This window comes from Equus asinus, chromosome 23, assembly GCF_041296235.1.
Source record: "Equus asinus isolate D_3611 breed Donkey chromosome 23, EquAss-T2T_v2, whole genome shotgun sequence".
Taxonomy (NCBI): Eukaryota; Metazoa; Chordata; class Mammalia; order Perissodactyla; family Equidae; genus Equus; species Equus asinus.
In genome coordinates, this window is record NC_091812.1 from 39331742 (window position 1) to 39352887 (window position 21146).

The 21146-nt window shown below is 41.2% G+C and overlaps 1 protein-coding gene across 3 annotated transcripts in view; it reads right to left on the bottom strand.

Annotated features, from left to right (window-relative positions):
- Positions 1–639: 639 nt before the first annotated feature.
- The window catches only part of RLN1 (relaxin 1), a 60704-nt gene continuing 40197 nt past the window's right edge, over positions 640–21146 (bottom strand). Inside the window, exons 1-2 of one of the 3 annotated variants that reach the window (XM_014860726.3) lie at positions 4784–5140; positions 640–1163 (exon numbers count right to left, since the gene is read on the bottom strand). In XM_014860726.3, coding sequence (XP_014716212.1) covers positions 829–1163; positions 4784–4994 — 546 coding nt within the window. In that variant the 5' untranslated portion in view covers positions 4995–5140 and the 3' untranslated portion in view covers positions 640–828. Of the gene's footprint in view, positions 1164–4622; positions 4739–4783; positions 5141–21146 lie in introns of those variants that run through there. The other 2 variants (XM_044756996.2, XM_070495476.1) reach the window with 2 other exon arrangements.

Genomic DNA, 21146 nt, shown 5'->3' on the forward strand with positions numbered 1-21146 from the left:
CTAAGAGTTAATATTAATAAAAAACATTTTGGTCCACTTTGTGTACCTGGTGTTAGGCATTGTGTAAGATGAGTTTGTGCTTTTTCTTTGGAATTTAATAGTTTATTTAATATTAAGTAGGGAAAAAACATTTGGGCATTAGATCTGGAGGAAAAAGAGTGGATGACAGATTATAATTTATCAAATACAAATTTCAAAAGTAGACTTATCCATTCTCTCTAATGCAAGACATAGCGTCTTACTAAGCTATCTATTTTTACTTTTTGTTTTTGAGGAAGACTAGCCCTGAGCTAACATGCATCACCAATCTTCCTCTTTTGCTGAGGAAGATTGGCTCTCAGCTAACATCTGCCCATCTTCCTCTATTCTATATGTGGGACACCTGCCAAAGCATGGCTCCACAATCAGAGTGTAGGTCTGCACCCAGGATCCGAACCGGAAAACCCTGGGCGGCCCAAGTGGAGCACGTGAACTTAACCACTATGCCACCCGACCAGCCCCCTAAGCTATCTATTTTTAAATTTTTTTTTGAGTTGTTGTGTGTGGTTAAAGTGATAAAGATGTTATTGTCATTTTGGGTTAACAGTATTGAAAAAACGACAATTATATGATTAACAAAAAAGACAAAAGTACTTTTTTGCATAAAGAGTTTTATTAGCAGACACTGCAATAACTGAAGGAATATTTTCTTAGACAACAAATGAAAAATCTAAACACTAATAATGATTTCTCATATTCTAATAATTAGCGCAGTTGACAGAGGCATCAGTGAGTGTGTCATTGAGAACACACATGAACATCTATATGAAATGCATCATTAGCTTCATCTCAGCATTGTCTGGCGAGTTCTTTTCTGGTACAACCCCAGTAGCAACACTTATGACTCAGTTGAATCATTCTCTTTTTACGAGAATGTTTATCTAAGCCTAGGTTCTTTAATTCTGAAAGACTGTCATCTTCTACTTCACTTTGTCTCTTCAGAATGGTTTCCTTAAATTCTTCCAAGTTAAGATTTGAATCCTTTAATGCAGGTTGTTGTAGCTCCCTCCATGATGGCTGCCTCTCAGACAGTGTTGCTTTCTGCTCTTTTGGCAAATTAGAATTGAGTCCCAACATCGTATTTAAAGCTTCTGCATCTTTGCTGATGGAGGATGACACAATTTCTAAATTTAAAAAAAAGGGAGAGGAGAAAAAAATATTCATGTCAAAGAACATCAGGAAAATTATAAAATTTTGCATAGACAAAAAGGAAAGCATTGTCTCAAGTAAATTAAACATTAAAACAGAATCAGTAAGTATCCTGGTATCTAAACAACTTAGCTTCTTATCGTCGGACAGCTTAAAGTTCTACAACATTACCAAGGTTCAGCTTTACTCCACTTGACCCTCTGTCGTCTCTCATGTCCCCTTCATGCTTTCCTCATAGCACTTTTGACTCAAAAAACTTCCAGTCATGTAAACTCTCTTCTAACCTTAATTATCCTGATTACACAATTTTGAGAGTTTTAGCACCAAAGCAAATTAGAAACACAGATGAAGTTTAAATTAGAGTGTAAACCTGGATCAGTTCTTGCTGTTCTTCCTCATGGAGAGCAAGACTGTCCTTCTCAGCTTAGTGTTAAGGCAGTACTCTTGAAATAGTGGAAACAATGTGGCCAAGAGATATAAATCACAGCATGGAGGGTAGATTCCTGGGTAACCAGCGATGCCTACTGATCAGAGAAAACCATGCCCCTCATCCAGGCAGGATTGGTCCGGGGCTGGTCCACCTCCTATGAATTCTGTAGCAAGAGTCTCAGTTGCTCTCCTTTCAGCCAAAAAGAAATTTCAACAGCTGGAGTTTTCAGTGGAAAGAAAACGTACTTCAGCATTTCATCTTTCCTCCTAGTGCTCTCTCTCCTTCAAGTTCTAAACTGGCACCGACACATGAGAATTTATATCATTTTTTAGTAGTCAGAAGTTTTGGCATTTTCCTTCAGGAAGACATCCTAAGTTTAATTCAACCTACTCACCTCCAAAAAAACCCTCTCCTTGCTCTAACTTAAACTTTCTCTAGTTGGGACCTTACTGAATGCAGAGAAAGGCTGATAGTAACTTTCCAAATACTTAAAGGCAGTTGACCAATCAGGCAAAACAACTGTAGTTTCTATGATGTTTATTCATAGGCTGTGTTTTGGGGCAGTCTTTTTTTTGTTTTTATAATTTATAAACTTTTATTCTGAAATACTTTTAAAGTTACAGAACATTCACAAAAATATGACAGAGTTCCCATATATCTCTTTTTTTAAAATTGTGGTAAGAACATTTAACATGAGATCTACCCTTTTAACAGAATTTTAAGTGTGCAACACAGCACTGTTATCTATAGGTCCAATGTTATTACATCAGATTTCTAGAACCAATTCATCTTGCATAACTGAAAATCTTATACACGTTGCTCTGCAGCTTCCCATTTCCCTCTCTTCCCAGACCCTGGCAACCACCATTCTATTCTTTGCTTCTGTGAGTTTGACTATTTTGGATCCTTGTAAGTGGAGTCATGCAGTATTTGTCCTTCTGTGGCAGGTCTTTTTCCCATAGCATCATGTCCTCCAGGTTCATCCGTGTTGTTGTATATTGCAGGATTTCCCCCTTTTCTTTTTCAGGCTGAATAACATTCCCTTGTAAATATTTATACGACAGTTTCTTTCTTCATTCATCTGCGGATGGACATTTAAGTTGTTTCCACATCTTGGCTATTGTGAATAGTGCTACAAGGAACATGGGAGTGGTAATCTCTCTTCGTGATCCTGCTTTCAGTTCTTTTGGCTAAATACCCAGAAGTGGGAGATTGCTGGATCATAAGGTAATTAGAGTTTTTTTGTTTTGTTTTTTTTTTTTGAGGAAGCTCCACACTGTTTTTCATAGTGGCTGCCCCATTTTCCTTTCCCACCAACAGTATATAAGGGTTCTAATTTCTCCACATCCTCAACAACACTTGTCTTTTGTTATTTTGCAATAGCCATCCTGACAGGTGCGAGGTGATATCTCGCTGTGGTTTTGATTTCTATTTCCCTGATGATTAGTGAGGTGGAGCATCTTTTCTTATACCTGTTGCCCATTTGTATGTCTTCTTTGGAGAAATGTCTATTCTAGTGTCTAGTCCATTTTTAGATTGGGGTATTAGTTTTCTCGCTATGGAGTTGTAGGGGTTCTTTATAGATTTTGGAAATTAACCTATCAGATAGACGGTTTGCAAATATTTTCTCTGATTCTCTAGGTTGCCTTTTCACTCTGTTGATCATTTCCTTTGTTGTGCAGAAGCCTTTTAGTTTGTCGTAGTCCCACTTGTCTAATTTTTCTTTTGTTGTCTGTGTTGTACTCTTTTATTAAAATTATTTTTTAAACTTGTTTTGAAACGTTTTGCAATCTACAACTTCAGCTTCTGGAGTCTAACTAAAAGATAATATTCTAATAGACCTGAATTCAAACACCTCTTAATCACTAGATTTTGGACTAACATCTCACTAACATAGATCTCTTCTAATTCAAAATGTCTATCTTATTTTTAAAAGGGGTACTGTGAGTATTTCCCTCAACTTGTGGGAAAAATGGTTAGCTAACAACTTTACAATGTAAAAACAAATAGAAACTAACAATAGAGATTTTAAAACTAGATGACTTTCAAATTATTGACATGAACTTCCCAAACGTTTCTAACTAGTAATGTAAACATTTCTCTTGATCTTCACTTACAGGCAATATTTAGTTAGGTTATTTCTGGTTAAATTATGTAACAGGGTATCATTAAAGATGGTTCTCTAAAAATACTTTAAAATCACAAGTAACTTCTATAGAAATAGAAATTTGGCCAAATAGCTGTATATAAATGTGCTCGGGAAACCATTTTCAGGCAACAATTTGGAAGCAACCTAAAGATCCGCTAGGAATGGTTCAATATATATGGTAGACTTATGACATGGAATACTACAAAGAAATTTTAAATTATCTTTTTGGAGAATTACACTGTGAGAAACCGCTCACAATATGTTAAGTGAAAAGGCTGGAGATATACATACAAATCTGCAAATGTTAACATGCTTTCCTGTTCCTCATTTAACATAGATATTTTCATTTTCTCAATAAATTAACATATTTGCAAAGTCTTTAATATCTATAAGTGCTTTTCATTTTTCTTATTGTATTTATGTATATTTTTCAGTTATTAATATGACTATATTACTTGTTTGTTCAGAAAAAGTGAATTTACAAAGCAATCGCAATGCAATCTGGTCTTCCGTCCTTTGAACAGTAAATCCCTGAAATCTGTGGTACTCTTCTATTAATATTCTACAGGAATTATGCCCGCAGTCGTCTCAAGTCGAGATGTCCTGTGCAGTTGCCCCAACCGCCAGCACGCCCGTTATCCGGCCGACGGACCTTGACTCTGGGGTCAGGGCCGAGGGCGCCCCACCTCCTGCGGATCTTTGGGCAGCCTTATCTCGTCTGTGGCTTACCCCTTCTCCCCACCCCTTCACCCTGGGTGCCAGGAGATGAAGGGCACCAAGTGCCTTTCAGGTGCGGCCGTTTGCTGTTCCCGCTGCTTTCCCTCCCTCTGCTGACCTCCCCGGTGAGACTCTTACTAGAAACGCCAGTTCCGCGCAAAAAGCCGTTGAAGGCACCAGCAGCACTCGGGGCTGAGCGCGCGCCGCTAATGAGGGTCGGAGCCTGGCGGTTCTGGATGGTCTGCACTCCAACAGCATCCAATGGGAAGTGCGGAGCGGCCGGGGGCGGGAGCTCTTACCTATGGGTTGTCCGGCTTCCAGCCCAGGCTCCTCCAGCCTCAGAACCGTTTTCTTCCAGGAGAGGGAGCCGCAGATCTCGATCCGCAGGCGTGCTAATTCGCGTCCGCATGCCTTAATAACGTCGTCGGGCTTCTGGCCCGAGAGTTCTCTAGGAAGTTGGCTCAGTAGCAGCCAGGCCCCTAGCACGTGGGACAAGAACAGGCGCCGCATCCTGGACCTGATCTCGGCTGCTCTGGACGTTTCTGCCTTTGTCTAGACACTGCAGCTGCTGTCGCCTACCGGCCTCTGCGTATGTGCCTAGACTTTAGGCTGCCTTTCCTGCTTGGCTCCACCAAGCTTTTATAGCCCTTGGGGCTACCCCTTAGACCTTGAGTTAGTCGTCCAAGCTCCGCCCCATTTCCCACCCACCTCCTTGGAATCCCCCACTCCCTGCCCGCAGCTCTTGCTCACCCTTCCCACCTTTCCTCCAGTTGCCCATCTTTTTGTTCTTGGCCCTTTTACGGTTCTATTTTTCTCTTTTCTTACCTTCAAACCGTTTTGTATCCTTACGTAAAGTTAGTCAGTATTTGAAGTCTTTCCTGTATGGTAAAGCTAGGCGTGGCTACTACATTAAATTGCATCAACAACAATGAAATTGAAGTTACCCATATTCTCACCACCCAGAGTTTTCCAGCGTGAACATTTGCTGCATAAACTTACAATCTAAATATGTTAGATTAATTAGTATAGTGTCTGGCGTATCAATCTATAAAAATACAATTAATGAATGACTACGTTGTTGACAAGAGCGGAGAACTGATGACTTTTTATCTAAATCATGGTAAAAACGATAAAACTCTCAAAGCATCACTTCAGGCTTGTACAATATGTTAAGTTTACAGTGCACTTTCCTTCGAGCCCTCTGGGAGATAGTTTGATTATAACCAGTTACCTGAATATGTTACTTGGAGATAGTATTCTATATCTCTAGAGACTGGAGAACACACACACAGAAACAAACCGAAAGAAAAAGAAAATAAGTATGGAATCTTACAGTTTCAGAAAGAATATTTTGGTAACACATGTTACAACACAAAAATCATATGTTTTTTTCTCTTTTTACTGTATTCTATGTTTGCTTATTTGTCGAGGTAATTTTTTTTTTTTAAAGATTTTTTTTTCCTTTTTCTCCCCAAAGCCCCCCGGTACATAGTTGTATATTCTTCGTTGTGGGTCCTTCTAATTGTGGCATGTGGGACGCCGCCTCAGCGTGGTCTGACGAGCAGTGCCATGTCCGCGCCCAGGATCCGAACCAACGAAACACTGGGCCGCCTGCAGCAGAGCGCGCGAACCCAACCGCTCGGCCACGGGGCCAGCCCCTGTCGAGGTAATTTTTAACACCTAATTTAACTTTTAAAAAGATTCAAGGCAGTTTGAGATGATATGCTCATTAAACAATCTTTCTAGGACAGTAACTTATAAGTATAAAAAGGTGGATCGTATTTGCTTGTGTTCATAATGTACTCAGATTACCTCAGCTCCACCAGGTAAACTAGAGCCTTGCAGGAAGTTAGGGTAGCTAGAATTAAAGTAATAACTCAACAATATCTTAGTCATAAACAAAGCTACAGGATGGAATAATTGTAATTTCTAGATTGCTGCTAATTTCAACAGGGCCCACTGCATTCGTCAAATGCTAAGCATCATGTACGTCTTCAAAAGAAATCTGACCAAAGCTCTGAGATGGTCAGAGGGAATGTCTTTAATGAGCAAGGGGGTCCTTCAAAACAGAATGGCCTTAGATAGCCTAACTGCATCCCAAGGTGGCACATGTGTAGTCATTCACACTGAATGCTGCTAAGACAAGCAGTTTGGGAGAGGCTTCTCAAAACTGAGGTTTCACAGCATTTCTGTGGTTGACAGTCCTTGCAAAAAATAATCCATTTGCAAGGCTGTCCTCCAAAGTAATTGCTTGTTGAAAACGTAAATTTCCCAAGGAGGGTTTAATTTTGTAACCCCTTGCCTAGGTGGTGTTACAGAGTCCTCACAGCTGTGCAGTGGAAGGGGCCATTCTCCTATTTTACAGAGAGAGGAAGCAGGGGAAGGTGGTCAAGTAACTTGTGCAGCTTTGTGTAGCGTGAGTGCCAGATGTGGGCTTACCCTACTAGTAAGGGGAACAGGCAAAGGGAGGATTCACAGTCTTTACAGGCACAAGTCAAAGGCATTTCATGTTCTTAAAACAAACAAAAAAGCAAAAACACGTATTAAAGGGAACAACCAATTGTGTGCCATGCACACGTCTGGAAAGTGTAGGAGCTGGGATTGCTACCTATGTCTACTGGATTCCAAAGCCCCCTTTCTTTGATTCCACTGTATCCCTTGGATCCAGCTCCAGTTGAAATTAATCTGCATAGTGAAGGTTAATAGTGATGAATAAATGGAAAGCAATAGGATATATTGGATTATATGAGGAAGTTATTTGGTTTAAAACTAATTCGGCCTGACCTTGTTTTTCCAGAAAGGCCTGACGTGGCCTGTTGAGCATGCATTGTACATCTGCTATAAACATTTATAGTGTCCCAAAGCCAAGAATGCTGCCCTTAAAGATAAGGATGTTACCTCCAGGATATCAGCATTTCTTTAAGGATAGCATTTCTTCCCGGCAGCTAAGGATTAGTTACTGACTTGCTTTACCTCATCTTGTGACCACTGACCTGCTGACCATCAACTTGCTGTCTTCACCTTGTGACCACTGAACTGCTATGCTAGCAAGGCATCTCCTGACTATAGGAAAAGAGATATTCCTATTATACATGATGTATATTCTTTGTTCCAAGATGGTATATAACCACTCTGTGCACCCCACTTCTTCAGAGTGCTTCCTTCCTTGGAGAAGGAATTCCCTGGGCTATAGCCCCCAGACCTGACTCATATAAGAAACTCACCCCAATTTTGATATAGATTGATTGTGGATTATTTGCATCAACAATAGATAATTATTAACGTCTTTAAAACAGTCACTGTATGTACAAAGCAGTAAGCGAACCTATAGGTCAGATACCTCAATCTCCTTTCTAGACCCTTCTCCTTTGCCTACCTCAGCTCTCTAGGCTGCAAGTCCTAGAAATGATTTCCCAATGTCTCCTGCAGGCAGCAGTGTCCATGTGACATGGTTCTGGCCAGTGCAACATAAACACACATGTGCAGGTTTCTGGCAAAGCCCTTGCTTTTCTGATTTAGGCACTAAGCCTTCTTCTGTCCCCTTCTTTTCCTGCTTGAAACACGTACACTGAGAGCAGAGGTGCAGGAGCCATCTTGGGACCTTGAGGTGGGGAGCATAGGAGGAAGCGCTATGTGCAGAGCACAGCTGACTGAAAAGGTAGGAGGTGCCTGCTGGCATCATTCAGATGCTAAAAAGGGTTGGAGGCCTACTCCCTAGGCTCATTGAAAGCCACTGTTGTAGGATTTCCTGTTATTTACAGAGAACACAATCTTGATTGATACATATGTATAAGTGGAGTCGATGTTTTATATGAGAAATAAATGAAGCTTACATTTATCAGTTTCTCATGAGAGTTTTAAGCTTCCACCTATAAAGGCAGGGACAGCTAACCTTAACTGCTTGACTCTTGAGTTTCATTTACCAAGGGTCCAGCTAGAACAATCTAGTCGCTGCATCGAGCCTGGTGACCATCACTGGCAGCTGGAAGGCAGCCATATGGATATTATCTGTGATTGTGCACCCCTGGGACAGGCTCAGGGATGGCCTCGTGTGAGGTTTGTGGAAAGGAAGGAGACCACCAACCTGGGGAGACTGAAGTATGGCACCCTGATTGCTCAAGAAGAATTGTTGCTTAGGCAAAGTTAGTGACCTTGCTCATCTCCCGTGCTGTTGCTTCCCCTTCTGCTCTTGCAGGCATTCTCTTGAACCCCTGTGTATCAAGGTGCATATCCATGAAGGCCTGTGGTCAGATGCTGATGAGAAAAGGAAAGGGGAAGGAGCATTTGGTACCAGTCCCTCCGAAAACGTCAGAGGAGGTAATTCAACTGCTCTCCCAATAGAAAATTGCTATCCAATGGATCTAGGCTTTGCTTAGTGTTGCTAATCACTAGTATACCAAAGGGCTAATCTGACAGTCACAAAGCTTGAAGGCCCCCACACAGGCCATAGACAAAATGATCTTATTGGATGTGAACCCTGACCCTAGGGAGATTGACTGGCATTTCCTGGAGGAGGAGGTGGCTACCTACAAAGCCAGCTGCTGAGCTCCTGAACTTTTCACATAACCACCCGAAAGGTGCGCACAATGGGTGACCGGACTGAGACAGAAACTGAAAGCCACGACTTTTTGCAGCTAGAAATACAAAATATTCTGAGAGTGACTGTGCAGAGAGAAGAGAGAGAGAGAGAGAGAAATGAAAGCCAATAGGTGTCATGCTGTGGTTCACATACCTAAATGCAGATAGCAGTGCTACCTTAAATGCCTTAAATACCTCTTCTGCTGCTGCTGCCTATGCTTCTGTCACAACACACATGCTGATCCTCAGGGTTATAGGGGAAAACCCCCATGGCATCCCTGTGTCACAGCACAGGAGTTAATTGAAACCTGACTTAAGCCCAGAGTCTTTAAACCCTATAATGCAACCATTGCCATGAGGGTAGCCCCTAAGCCTGATGACACTGATTTGAGACTTTGGAAGAAGAAATTTATCCATAAGAGTAGGGTAGAGAAGAAGCTCCCCTCCCACCCCCCACCAAAATAAATTATATCCAGTGATCAACCAAAAGAGGAAGGGGGAGAAAGAAAGAAAATGAAGGAAGGAACCTGGTTACAGGGGAAGGAAAAAAAAGGAAGCAAAGGTCCCCAATTTGACCCAATTGGAAATCCAAAATGTACTCAAACAATGTATACAACAAAGAGATAAAAGTGTGCTGATTGGCTCTGGAACCTCTACAACATAGATTTCGAATTAATTTTAACATCTGCTGAAATGCAAATTGGCAAACTTTCATGGACGGAATCAATACCGGAGCTCAAATTACAGTTATACATGGAGATCCCAGTAAATATTAACATGGTAATCCCTATAATCCTAGGGGAGCTATGACATATAAAATAGAGAAAAAATAGTTTTGCCTCACCTTAACCGTTAGAACTGTGGTCTTGCCTAAATTCCCCATTGCACGCATTGCCCTAAAATAGACCACAGTAAGCATAGATGTTCTGACCCAATGGGTGATGCTTTAAAGTTAAGTCTTTGGCACTTACATATCAGCCTAACAAAATGGGACCCAATAGACTCCCTCCCCCCTGAGTTAAAATAGCTAATATGGCCCAAGGTAAATTAAAACAGGGTCTTCAAGGATGGCAATTTATAAGACCTAGTGACTAAAGGGTGATTATCCTCACTGCTTCTCACTTTAACAGCCCCATTTGGCCTCTAAATTAAACCCAGAATGAATGAATGGCGCCTGGAGGTGGATTATCTTAACCTTAATGCTATAGTCCCCATCCATTAAGGCCAAGTACCAAGAGCCAGTACCCAATAGTTTTGAAATGATCAGTTCCCTCCAATTAGGAATGGTCAATATTTTGCTATTATAGATTGGGCTACTAAGTTCTATTCAGTGCCTATATCAATAGCCTCTCAGCAGCAATTTGCTTTCACTTCTGAAGGGACACAATACACATGTACCTATGGGATACCTCAGCAGCCTTGCCATCACACAGTCTTTGCAGGCAAAGTCTTAACTGTGTCCACCTTTCTCCAGGAGCACAGACATGAGATGACCTGAATGATATCCTCCTCTGAGGAGATTTATTTCATATACTCATTAAGACCATACAAATATTCACAAAGGAGCTCACAAAAAAGGAATGAGCCATTGCCCCACACATAGTGTAAGGCCCCACCACCTCCCATAAATTTCTAAAATTTATTTGGTAAACTGAGGGCTGATCCATCCTCGATACTGTCAAGAAACAGCTATTGACCCTCTTAGCACCCACAATGTTGATACAAGTCTGACATCTTTTGGCCCTTGTTGGGTTGTGGAGTCAACATATTCCTTATTTCCAACTTTCACTTAATCTCGCTGAGGCTGTAACTTACAAATTGGCCCACCTGAAATGGGGTTCCCTCCAACAAAAGGCTCTAGAATTTATCCAATTTGAAATCAGAGGGCACTCCTGTTAATGCCCTCCAAGACACCTTCATTGTAGAGGCTTTGGTAGCCTCCCTTCATGCCTCCTGGAGTCTCTGGACCACCTATGATGGCCATAAATTGTCCATGGGCTTCTGATGCAAGAAACTGTCCTCCTAGGCCCTGCACCATATACCATCAGAACAGCAATTGCTGGCCACATACAGGCCTCTCCTGCAAATAGAGGCTCTGAGAGACCCTGGCCTGTGACCCTGCATACCTAGCTGCCCATTATGTCCTGGGTCATGGAAGTAGCACCCTTCAAGCTCAGCATGGCTACCAAGGCCTCCTTGCTGCAGAATGGAGCCAAACCTGGACCTGAAGGAGGAGGCAACCTCCCCTGTCCTCAGACCCTTGCTAGATGACATGATGCTGGAGTAGGGTACCCCTCTTGCAGACTCCTTGGCTCCTGGAGAGTCCCTTGGGATCAACTGAGTGAACAATAATGGGAGTTGGTACACTTTATGGATAATATCATCACTGTATACATGATGAAGCAACATTCAGTGGAATATTGCGGCTTTCCATCCCTTAACTGGAATGTCCCTGATGAAGGATAGCACAGTTGCCTAATTTCACGTAGTTATCAGCATTGGATGCCCTGGCCAATAATTGGCTCCATCTTTACATTTCACAACTCTTGGGCGATTGTGTAAGAGTTGCCCCAGGACCCTCCTTATTCCCATGCCCCGTAATCTAGAATCTTTTCTTCAGTAGGATGACTGATGCTTCAGGTTAGCCAATGATCCATGTCTCCCACTCCCAACCTGGGCCTTTACCCCAGCTCAAAGTTTCCCCAACATTGTGGCACGGTAGAACCATCTGGGAAGCTTGAGAAACCCTCTTAACGTTGCATGCCAAAACTATGAAATCAGTGTGTCTTGGTGTGGGGACCAGGCATCAGTAGTTTTAAAGGTTCCTAGTTTTCTGATGTGTACCGAATAGTTGGTAAACTACCTCGCAGCCACTGCCCAAAGACTCTGTTGAATGATTTTGGGAATAATTCCATTGAATTTGTTGCTTGTCCAATCCTGAAGAAATTGATAAAGTTAAAATTCTTAAATACACCAGTCTTTAGCATAAATGGGTTATGAAACACTTTAAATTGTATTGTAAAGAGCTAACATCAGTAATACGAGGATATTCTAATTCATATGGTGAAAAACAAATGTGTATGAATGAAAAGGGATATATATTTTGTTACTTGTCTAAGGTTCTAGCCAATGTTTTATAGAAACATATTAATCACTCTACTGCAATCTTGTAACAATGGAACACATGTGAAAATTAGTACAAAGATGTTCAGTCATGAATATAGAACCTGAAGAATCCTACTTTATTCCTTCCTACTTGAATTTCAAAATTAACCTTTTATTTTGCAAGGACATCAAATGTCACTTAAATATGCATATATATGGAGAAATTAAGTTATATTTTATATTTGCTTGTACCTGTCTCAATATACCAACCTTGAAAGATCTCAGAATATCCCTTACTAACTGTTCTGAAGCGATTCTCAAGAACTTCCTATCATGCCACAGATGATATAGTAAAGCTGTGGAAAAGCATATAATTCTGTTGATATGCAAGAAGTATTGTTTTCATAGCAGCAAGTTTGAACAGAACTGTAAATAGCACTTCTCATAAATGAAGTTTAATTCTTCTGTATTTGTCAACTTCGGTTGATAGTTGTGATTGGGTATACTCCTTGTTTAAAAAGCGAGGGAGATACCCAAAAGCATTTGACAAAGGGAAGCATTCTGAACTAAGCTGACTAGTGGAGAAGAAAATTGATTAAGACTCTAGGGCAAGTCGTGTGCCTCTGTATGATTATGAGCTCTCTTCATCTCCGATTTAGTGGTTTCTAACAAGTGATGTATTAAGTTTTGATGAGAGTCCCCTTTCTGCTGTTTGGTGTGTGTAGAATATCTGCTCTTTTCATCACAATGAGTGAAGAGATCTTCTTCTCACTAGTTTCCTGAGATTGAGTCTATTAGACTCAATAACCAGCTGTTTTGAATGCCTAGGACCACTTCCCTAATAGGCACAATTTTTTTCTGAACACTCTATTTCCCTGCTTTCAGGTTTCCTTGTCTACAGGCCCAGAGACCTGACACTCTGTCTTTTCCTGGACAGCCCTGATTTCAGTTTTATTCTTTTCAGAAACTATCATTTGTTTAATACATGGTTGCATTAGTTGAATTTATACCTTTTTGTGTGAAATGTCATCTAAATGCACCAATCAAATGTGACCACTTACCACATCACTTCCTCTAGTTTTAGTTCTCAAATCTCTCCATTGTGTCATAGAAAATGAGTAGTCACTTTCTGAGAAAATGCCAGCAGTTTCAGTTATCATTTTCTTCTTTGTTAAATAGAACTCAGCAAGTTATAGGGTAGAATGAAAACAGTAACAGACAGGGAACATGCTTCGGAGAATGTCAATAAACGTAGATGAATTACATTAGGAAATGTCGAGTGCTTATTATCGGGCAAACACTTTATCTGCGTCATCTGATTTTTCATCCCTCTCAGCAGCCCTCTGAGCTGAGTAATATTAGTATCACCAAACTACGAGTGAGGTGATGGAGGAACGGAGATTCAGTCACACAGTCAGGTCTGGTGAGCGGTAGAGTGATGGTTCAAACGGAGAGTCTCTGTCTGCAGAGCTTGAGCTCTTAACACTGGAGATCGGCCACAGTTTTCCAGAGAAATTTGACAAGCATGGTTTCATTTTGCCCACACAACAATCATGTTACGTAGGTATTTACCCCATTTTACGGGTAGGACTTGGAAGTGCTTTGCCAGAGATCACGCAATTAGTGAGAGTCTCTGGTGGGACTCAAGCAAAGACTTTTCATGTTGAATTCAGTACCTCTTCTACCACACCAAAATTTTGTCTCCCTTAGTGCCGACCGGGTAGTCAACACGGCCAAGACATATTGATTTGATTTTGAAAATTAACTACAGTTTGGATTTTTAGAATTAGCATATGCACATATGTAACACACACCTTCATCCTTTGAGGATCAAAGACACATTCTCCAACCCTTTAATTCCTTCACCCACTTAAAGCACATCAACAAGTTTAAAATACCAGTTCTAAAGTCCTGCCCTACTTAAGATCCCTGGGGAGGGATGTGGGCTCTTCCTCTTTACCTTTCGAAAATTTGAGGCTTGAGAAATGAGCTAATAAAAAGGATAAATCATAAAGAAAAATATCTATACTGTTATTTTTAAATCATAGCAGAAATGATATTCTAACTTAGTATATAGCAAAATACCAATCAGATTTTGGTGCATTTCACATATGGGTCAAGAACATTGACAACACCATTGAAAAGTGGAATTGTTTTTTTTTCAACATGATTTTTAGATTAGTATCTTTCATGTAACTCCAAACTAAGTAAGTTAATACCGAACTGGAGCTCTAGTGAAATAGTTTTAAAGTTAAATGATTCATTTTGTAAAGTGCTGACAAGTTTTAGTTTGACAGATAAACTTTCTCCCTAGGATGTATTTTTAAAATCCAATACTTTTGTATTGCTCTGTTTTTGCTTTCAGTCATCTTTGAATATAGTTACTTGAAAATGGATGCAATAGGAAGTCTTGGAACTTGAAGAGTAGATAATAGCGGAAATGTTGTAGCATTCAGCAGATTTTAAATTAGCGTCTTATGTTGCTGGCACCACAAGCAATCTTTCAATAATCATCTGGTAATTTTGTGCGGCTGGTAAGCTAAATAGTAATGGTTGTTCATCACTCTTGAGAAAAAAACATACACTTTGACCAAAGACAGAAGAGAGTCTAAATGATTGAACTATAAATTCAAAGCAGTGGTTCTCAACTGCAGATGACTTGGAGTCATCTCCGATTGTCCAACGGGGGTCGAGAGGGGTTGCTATCGTCATCTAGTGGGTGGAGCCCAGGAATGCTGCTAAACATCCTACAATGCATTGCACAGCCCCCCACCACAAAGACTTATCTGGCCCCAAAAGTGCTGAGGCTGAGAAATCCTCGATTAAAGCAACAGAATAGTTTCATTTACACTATTAAAATTATACACTATTAGAATTATTTCAGTAATTACAGACCATTAGGCTACTGGTCTGGGATACTGAGTATAATAGTGTATTTTGGTGAGTTCTAAAATATATTGCTTTAAAGCTGGTATTTAAAGTCAAATTCTCAGTGGTCGAGTGAGGATATTCAAATATTTGAAGGGCCCACACACTTCTTGAGAGTATCTGTATCCCATACAGAAACTAGTCAGTGGCTCAGGACTCAGTCCTCTTCTGCTGAGGAGGAGGTTCTTGGTTACCAGGGCCTTTGTTCCGTGGTTGCTTTGGCCTTGAAATCCTGCTTTCTGCTCGCTGGCATTGCCAGAATGACTCACTGGAGAACTTTTCTCCAATCAGCATGAATACTCTTTAGTGAAAACTATATTCAAATTCTAAATTAAATGATCTGACCAATAAAATCAATACCATTAACATATAATTTAAAGTACTTTTGTTTCAAAAATTCTAAATATATATTAGATGAGAAATGTTACAATTCAGTTCTTTCCCTCTTCTTCTTCCCTTCGCTTTCTGCATAATTCCACACTAAAGCTATAGGAGGGACAAAACAGAGGAAGTGTCCACGCTGGCAGGGGTAAGAGAAGACTGTGGTGGCTCAGAGGAGAGTATTGGAAGCTGAGAAGAGTGAGGAGGGCATCCACACTAGGGACAGGGAAGAGGGAAAGTGGTCCAGGTATGAGGGCCTGAACTGGTTAAGGAGGGTTTCTGCACAGTGGAGCAGGCTAGTGGTGTTGGCATTTGAGTGGAATGAGGAGCACATCTATCTATGTGATGGGTGGCCCAGCATGAGTGGTTGGAGCTCAGGCAGGGTGAGGAGGGGGATCTGGGTAGGAGGGCTTCCCGGCACAGGGTGCTGACACCCAAGCAGGCTGAAAAATACAAAAAGAAAATCAGATCATGCCTTAGAAATCCTGATGGAAAATTATTAATAATCAGGACTTCTGTACCCAGCCAATCCATCAGGACCTTTTTGATATGTAAGGTCACAACATTTTTCCTCCATTCACTCTTTCTCAGAAAGCTACAGGAGGCTGAGTTCCAGCAAATGAGGGAGCACAACGTAGAATATAGGAAACAAAAGACACAACACAGGAACACGAGAAGGGAACCCGCACCATCGTGGTGAAGGGACAACTCAGGAGGAAAGCTGAGTACCAGATGTAGAGGGACAACAGTCCAGGGGAGAGCAGGTCAGAAGTCTCCACATTCTTCAAGAAGATATTGATTGAAAAATGGATGTGACTGGATGTCTTCCGAGGAGATTTAGAAACCAACAAAGAGTTTGAGGTTAAGGGAGTGATAATTATATAGAACATTAAGCACATAAAACAACAGTCAGACTTACTAATTCCAGAGAAAGCAGGAAGCTGAGCAAGAAAGGGAAAGCAATTGTACTTTACTACATGGCACAGTTGTGAAAAGTGTTCTCATCAGTGTAATGTAAACACTGAACACCGATCCAACCAAAATGATCACATAACAGTACTGGTAGGATGGGGGAATGGGAAGGATGCAAGTGAGTGGGAGTTGTGCTGGACGTGGTGGGGTGTGAGAGTTAAGAGAGCTAATTCTTCATGATCTATATGGTATGTCAAAAAGAATATATTTTAAAAAGTTGAAAATTAAGAAGTAGCTACACTGGAATGTTACTTAGAGATGTAAAGTTAAACAAAGTAACACTGTCAGTAACTAAAATATGAGTTGCTTTCAACTACTTCCCATTGGCCCTTACAATTTTGGTTTGAGCTAATCTGACTTCCAGTTTCTAGCACCTGCATCTTTGACCTGAGGGTTTTCTCCAGCCTCAAGAGCCCACTTTGCCTGAACTCCATAAGTGCTGGGGGAAAATGCACCAGGAGCAGCCCTCCACTGATGAACTCAAGAGTGGGTTATAAAACCCCAGCTCTTTCACTCCTTGGGTGCCATAACTCTGGGGTGAAAGGCAGGGCGTCTTCCAAACCATTTCCCGGAGTCCCCAGCAGGATTAAGCACCAATTACTCACAGAGGTAACTTCCTGGGTCACACTTCATTTACTAGCTTCCTTCTCTGTCCTATCCTACTTCCCCACTAGCATTTCTGGGATCACCTTTCAAATCAATAACTTGCTAAAGTCATTATTGCAAAGTCTGCTTCAGGGAGATCCTACACGGAGACAGCTAAAAGAGATAGAAGTGAATATCTCTGAGCAAAAGGAGAACGGAATGTCTTAACTATGACCCATGAGGCTATCTGAATTTTTCCTTTTCCTAAAACACTCTTAGTCTAGTAGGAAATTGATGTCTCTGCTTGAATTGCTCAGGGGAACTTGTAAAAGAAGCTGAACAGAACCCCCTTTGCCTGCCTCGTTCGACTTTCAGGCTGTTTCAGAGGTGGCGGGCTTGTCCTAAGCCTTCAGTTCAGACAAGGGAACTGGCTGGAAGGCCAGTCCAGTACCCTGTGTTTCCAAGCACTATTGAGTCAGGGAAGTAACTATCGATAGGCACAAACCGTATTCAAACCCTACGTGTCTTTTTATTATTGCTAGTTTGAAATAGGGAGCATTAGTTGGACTCTTTTCAAAATTCTTAGTTCCTTAAAGATGAAAAGAAAAGTATTCCAGCGGCCACGTTCTTTTCTCTGCAGTATTTTAACAAGACGTGGAATTGTCAAGTACCTCAGAACCCATATTGAGTTCCTAGCGCTCTCTCTTCTGTTGCTTTTTTTCCCAAAATTACCTTGTTGGGTAGAGTTGGTGTTGCCTTCTACTCAAGTCCTATGTTTATCAGCAGTAAATTCATGGTGTTGGGTTGGTGGGAAGAGACGGAAAAACTGTTACCTCTATTCCTGAAAGCCTGACATCCTGACAGTTTTTCACAGACCTCCCTTATCACATTTCAGGGTCTACTAATATCTCTAATCCGTTGACTTTCACATACAATCAAGAGCTGTTCTCTTACAGGTTTTTGAAATGTTCACCAAGCTGGAATCCCAGATTGCCAATCTAGGACATGACTTGATGTGGACACATCCTGAACTCTGTCCTCCTATGAAATGAAACGTGTAAACGAACTCACATTCAGGGTCTGCCTGTCCCTCATGTTCAGGCAGAGCAGAAAACATTCATAGACTGCTGCTGACCACAGATGAAGTCCCCCAAGAAAAAAATAAATCAACTGAGGTTAGTGCTCCATCATTCAGCCTCGTGACACTTGTGGACTGACAAATTGTGAACCAGAAATGTCATCCAAACCTGAGTCTCAGTGAAGCCTATGAGTCTTTAATCAGTGAGATGTGGATTTCCAGTTGCTTTTATCAGTAGTCATGATGAATTGGTACTGCCCCAGCCATACTTCTTAGTGTCATCCAAGTAGTCGGAGAAACGAGTTAGTATAGCTGAATAGACTGGCGTGTGAGGGGATCCCATGGGTGACTTTGGTCCCTGGGGGCTCAGCTCCTCCACCTAAGCCAGTAACTGAACTCTGGCAGCCATTCTTGGCTGTTTGCTGTGAAAGGCATTTGACTCAGCTCCATCCCTCTCTTCCTTGCCCCTCTTCTTATTTTCTAGGCCTCCTCACTCCTCCTCCCCTTCCCCCAGCCCGTCTGGGCTTTCTGGTGCACGGGCAGCCCAAGTACTGTTCCAATCTTCATAACCTTCAAGACTGACCCAAAGTTACTAGTAGAAAAATCAGCAAAGATCCTAAATAGCTCCGAATATTAGAAACTAATTTCTGCACATTAGATAGTTGATAGTATGCAGGGTATTCCTGAAATCTCCTGAGCACATCCACAAGGCCAAACCTGAGGCAGCATTTCCATGCCTCTTGTAGAACAGAAGAACAGACACTCTCCAAGGCCAAGAGACACCACAGCACCTGAGCAATGGGCTTTATTTAAAAATATTTTCCCAGCGGGGCTGGCCCCGTGGCTGAGTGGTTAAGTTCGCGCGCTCCGCTGCAGGCGGCCCAGTGTTTCATTAGTTCGAATCCTGGGCGCGGACATGGCACTGCTCATCAGACCACGCTGAGGCAGCGTCCCACATGCCACAGCTAGAAGAACCCACAACGAAGAATACACAACTATGTACCGGGGGGACTTTGGGGAGAAAAAGGAAAAAATAAAATCTTTAAAAAAAAAAAAAAAATTTTCCCAGCAAGAGTTTGTTCCTTTCAAAAGAGTGGAGCAGAAAAACTATCTAGCTTTTGGCTATTGTCTCTGGAATATCACATTTGAACATGTGTATATTAAAACTGTTGAAATCTATAAAATAGATTATCAATTTCACATTGCTCATATTTGGATTACATTGGTTGTAGAGTACTTTTGCAATCTGAGTCTGCTCCCTCTCCATCCTCTTCTAACCCGTGCCCTTCTAACCCCACCTCAGACTACTTTCTAAGGCTCTGAGGCTAAACATATGTGATAGTCTTCAAAAATGATCTCTGATTTTGACTTTGATTGTCACTGTCCTTTCAGAGTAAGGCAGCATGTTGCATTGGAAAGAATCCTGCCATGGATACCAAACACCAAGATTTTAGTACAAACTACCATTCCCAGATGTGGAACTTTAGGTAAAGCACTAAGGGCCTCCAGTTTCTCTAGTATAAAATGGGGGCTTAGACCAGACGATTTCTAAAGGTCTCCCTTCTCTCTTTAACATCTTGACCATAATTTCAGTATTTGCTATTAAAGCTGTTTTGAGTAGATTTGGGGCACTGCTATCATCTTTTACAGTGTAGTTAAGTACTACATCATAAAGCACCCTTCAACGTTACCCACAAACATAAACTAAGTCGGCTAGAACACCATAGAAACTTGATTTACTTGTAATTTTAGTTCCTGTAATTTTAGCCTCAAGTTATTTCATTTAAATATGAATTTGAAACATTCACAATGCTTAGATGCTGCGATGTCATAACTGCATTTCTACTATTAGAATACTATTTTACTCTTACAAAATGATTTCCAAGAAGGGTTGTTGTGCTGCAGAGAATTTCTGGGCCCATATTTATTTCCTTCCAACCACAACTTAACCTCCACATAACCTAAGAGAGTCTTTGCATTGTTTTGCTTGGGCCAGCAGTGTCTTGGGAGAGATGGACAGCCACTTGGAGTGTGGATGAGGTTCCCCCCCTACATTGTTTCTAATCACTGACAAACACACTGAGTGAGGTTACCACTATTTTAATCTCTAAATCTTTGTTCATAATCAGACTTAGTTTCTTATCCTTTTCTTAATACACTTTCTTACAATGATTTCCTCGTTCTTCTTGTTATATCACAAAAATCTGTGGTTATAAGCCAACTGAACAAACACCATGTCAGGTCCAGTATTTGGAAATGTCAGATGTCTCGTTGGTAATCAGGGCTTAATAATAATAAATATAATAATAATTAATGCAAGTATTAATTAACACAAATGGCCAAGAACTAGCTCAAAAAGTGTCAGAGCAGAAATGTTTGTCCTTTCAATTATAAGGTACTGTAATAATAAATAAAAGGAAAAGCTTTGGATAATCAGTAATACCAAAGAGAATTGGGATATATTTTAATACAGTTGAGTTGCAAAGCCATTATTTAAGAGCTCTGCTGTGATTTTTTGCCTCAGAATTGGGTACAAACAAAAATGTGAGCGTGTGTGTGTTTAGCAGAGGCTCTATTGAGTAACAATTATTAATGAACTCAGAGCCAACGCCAGGCCGAGAAGCCAATACAGCTGAATGGCCTGGTGATCCAGAGGGACCTCAGAGCCTTCTATGTTGCATAGCAACACACATCCCACATAAGGTCTTTAGCCAGTCAACTCTTGCAGGGGGCTCAAACCCATTCTTGGTAAGCTCCGGCTAGACTATGTCAGGAAGGTTTGGACAGCCTGATTGAATTTAAGGGGAAAGAAATACTTAGAATTCCAGTTTCTGGATGGTCTATGAGTCAGTGCTAGATCTTAGGCATCCACTAGACCCCAGTGTGCTTCCCAATCACTTCTTTCCCATGTTTTGCAAGGACTCCAGAAAATCCATGCGGATTACATGAAGGGAAATCACCTTCTCCTCCCTCCATTAACCTCAAACTGGTTTCCCAGTCTTGCTCTTCTTTCTTTTCATTTTCCTGAATCCATC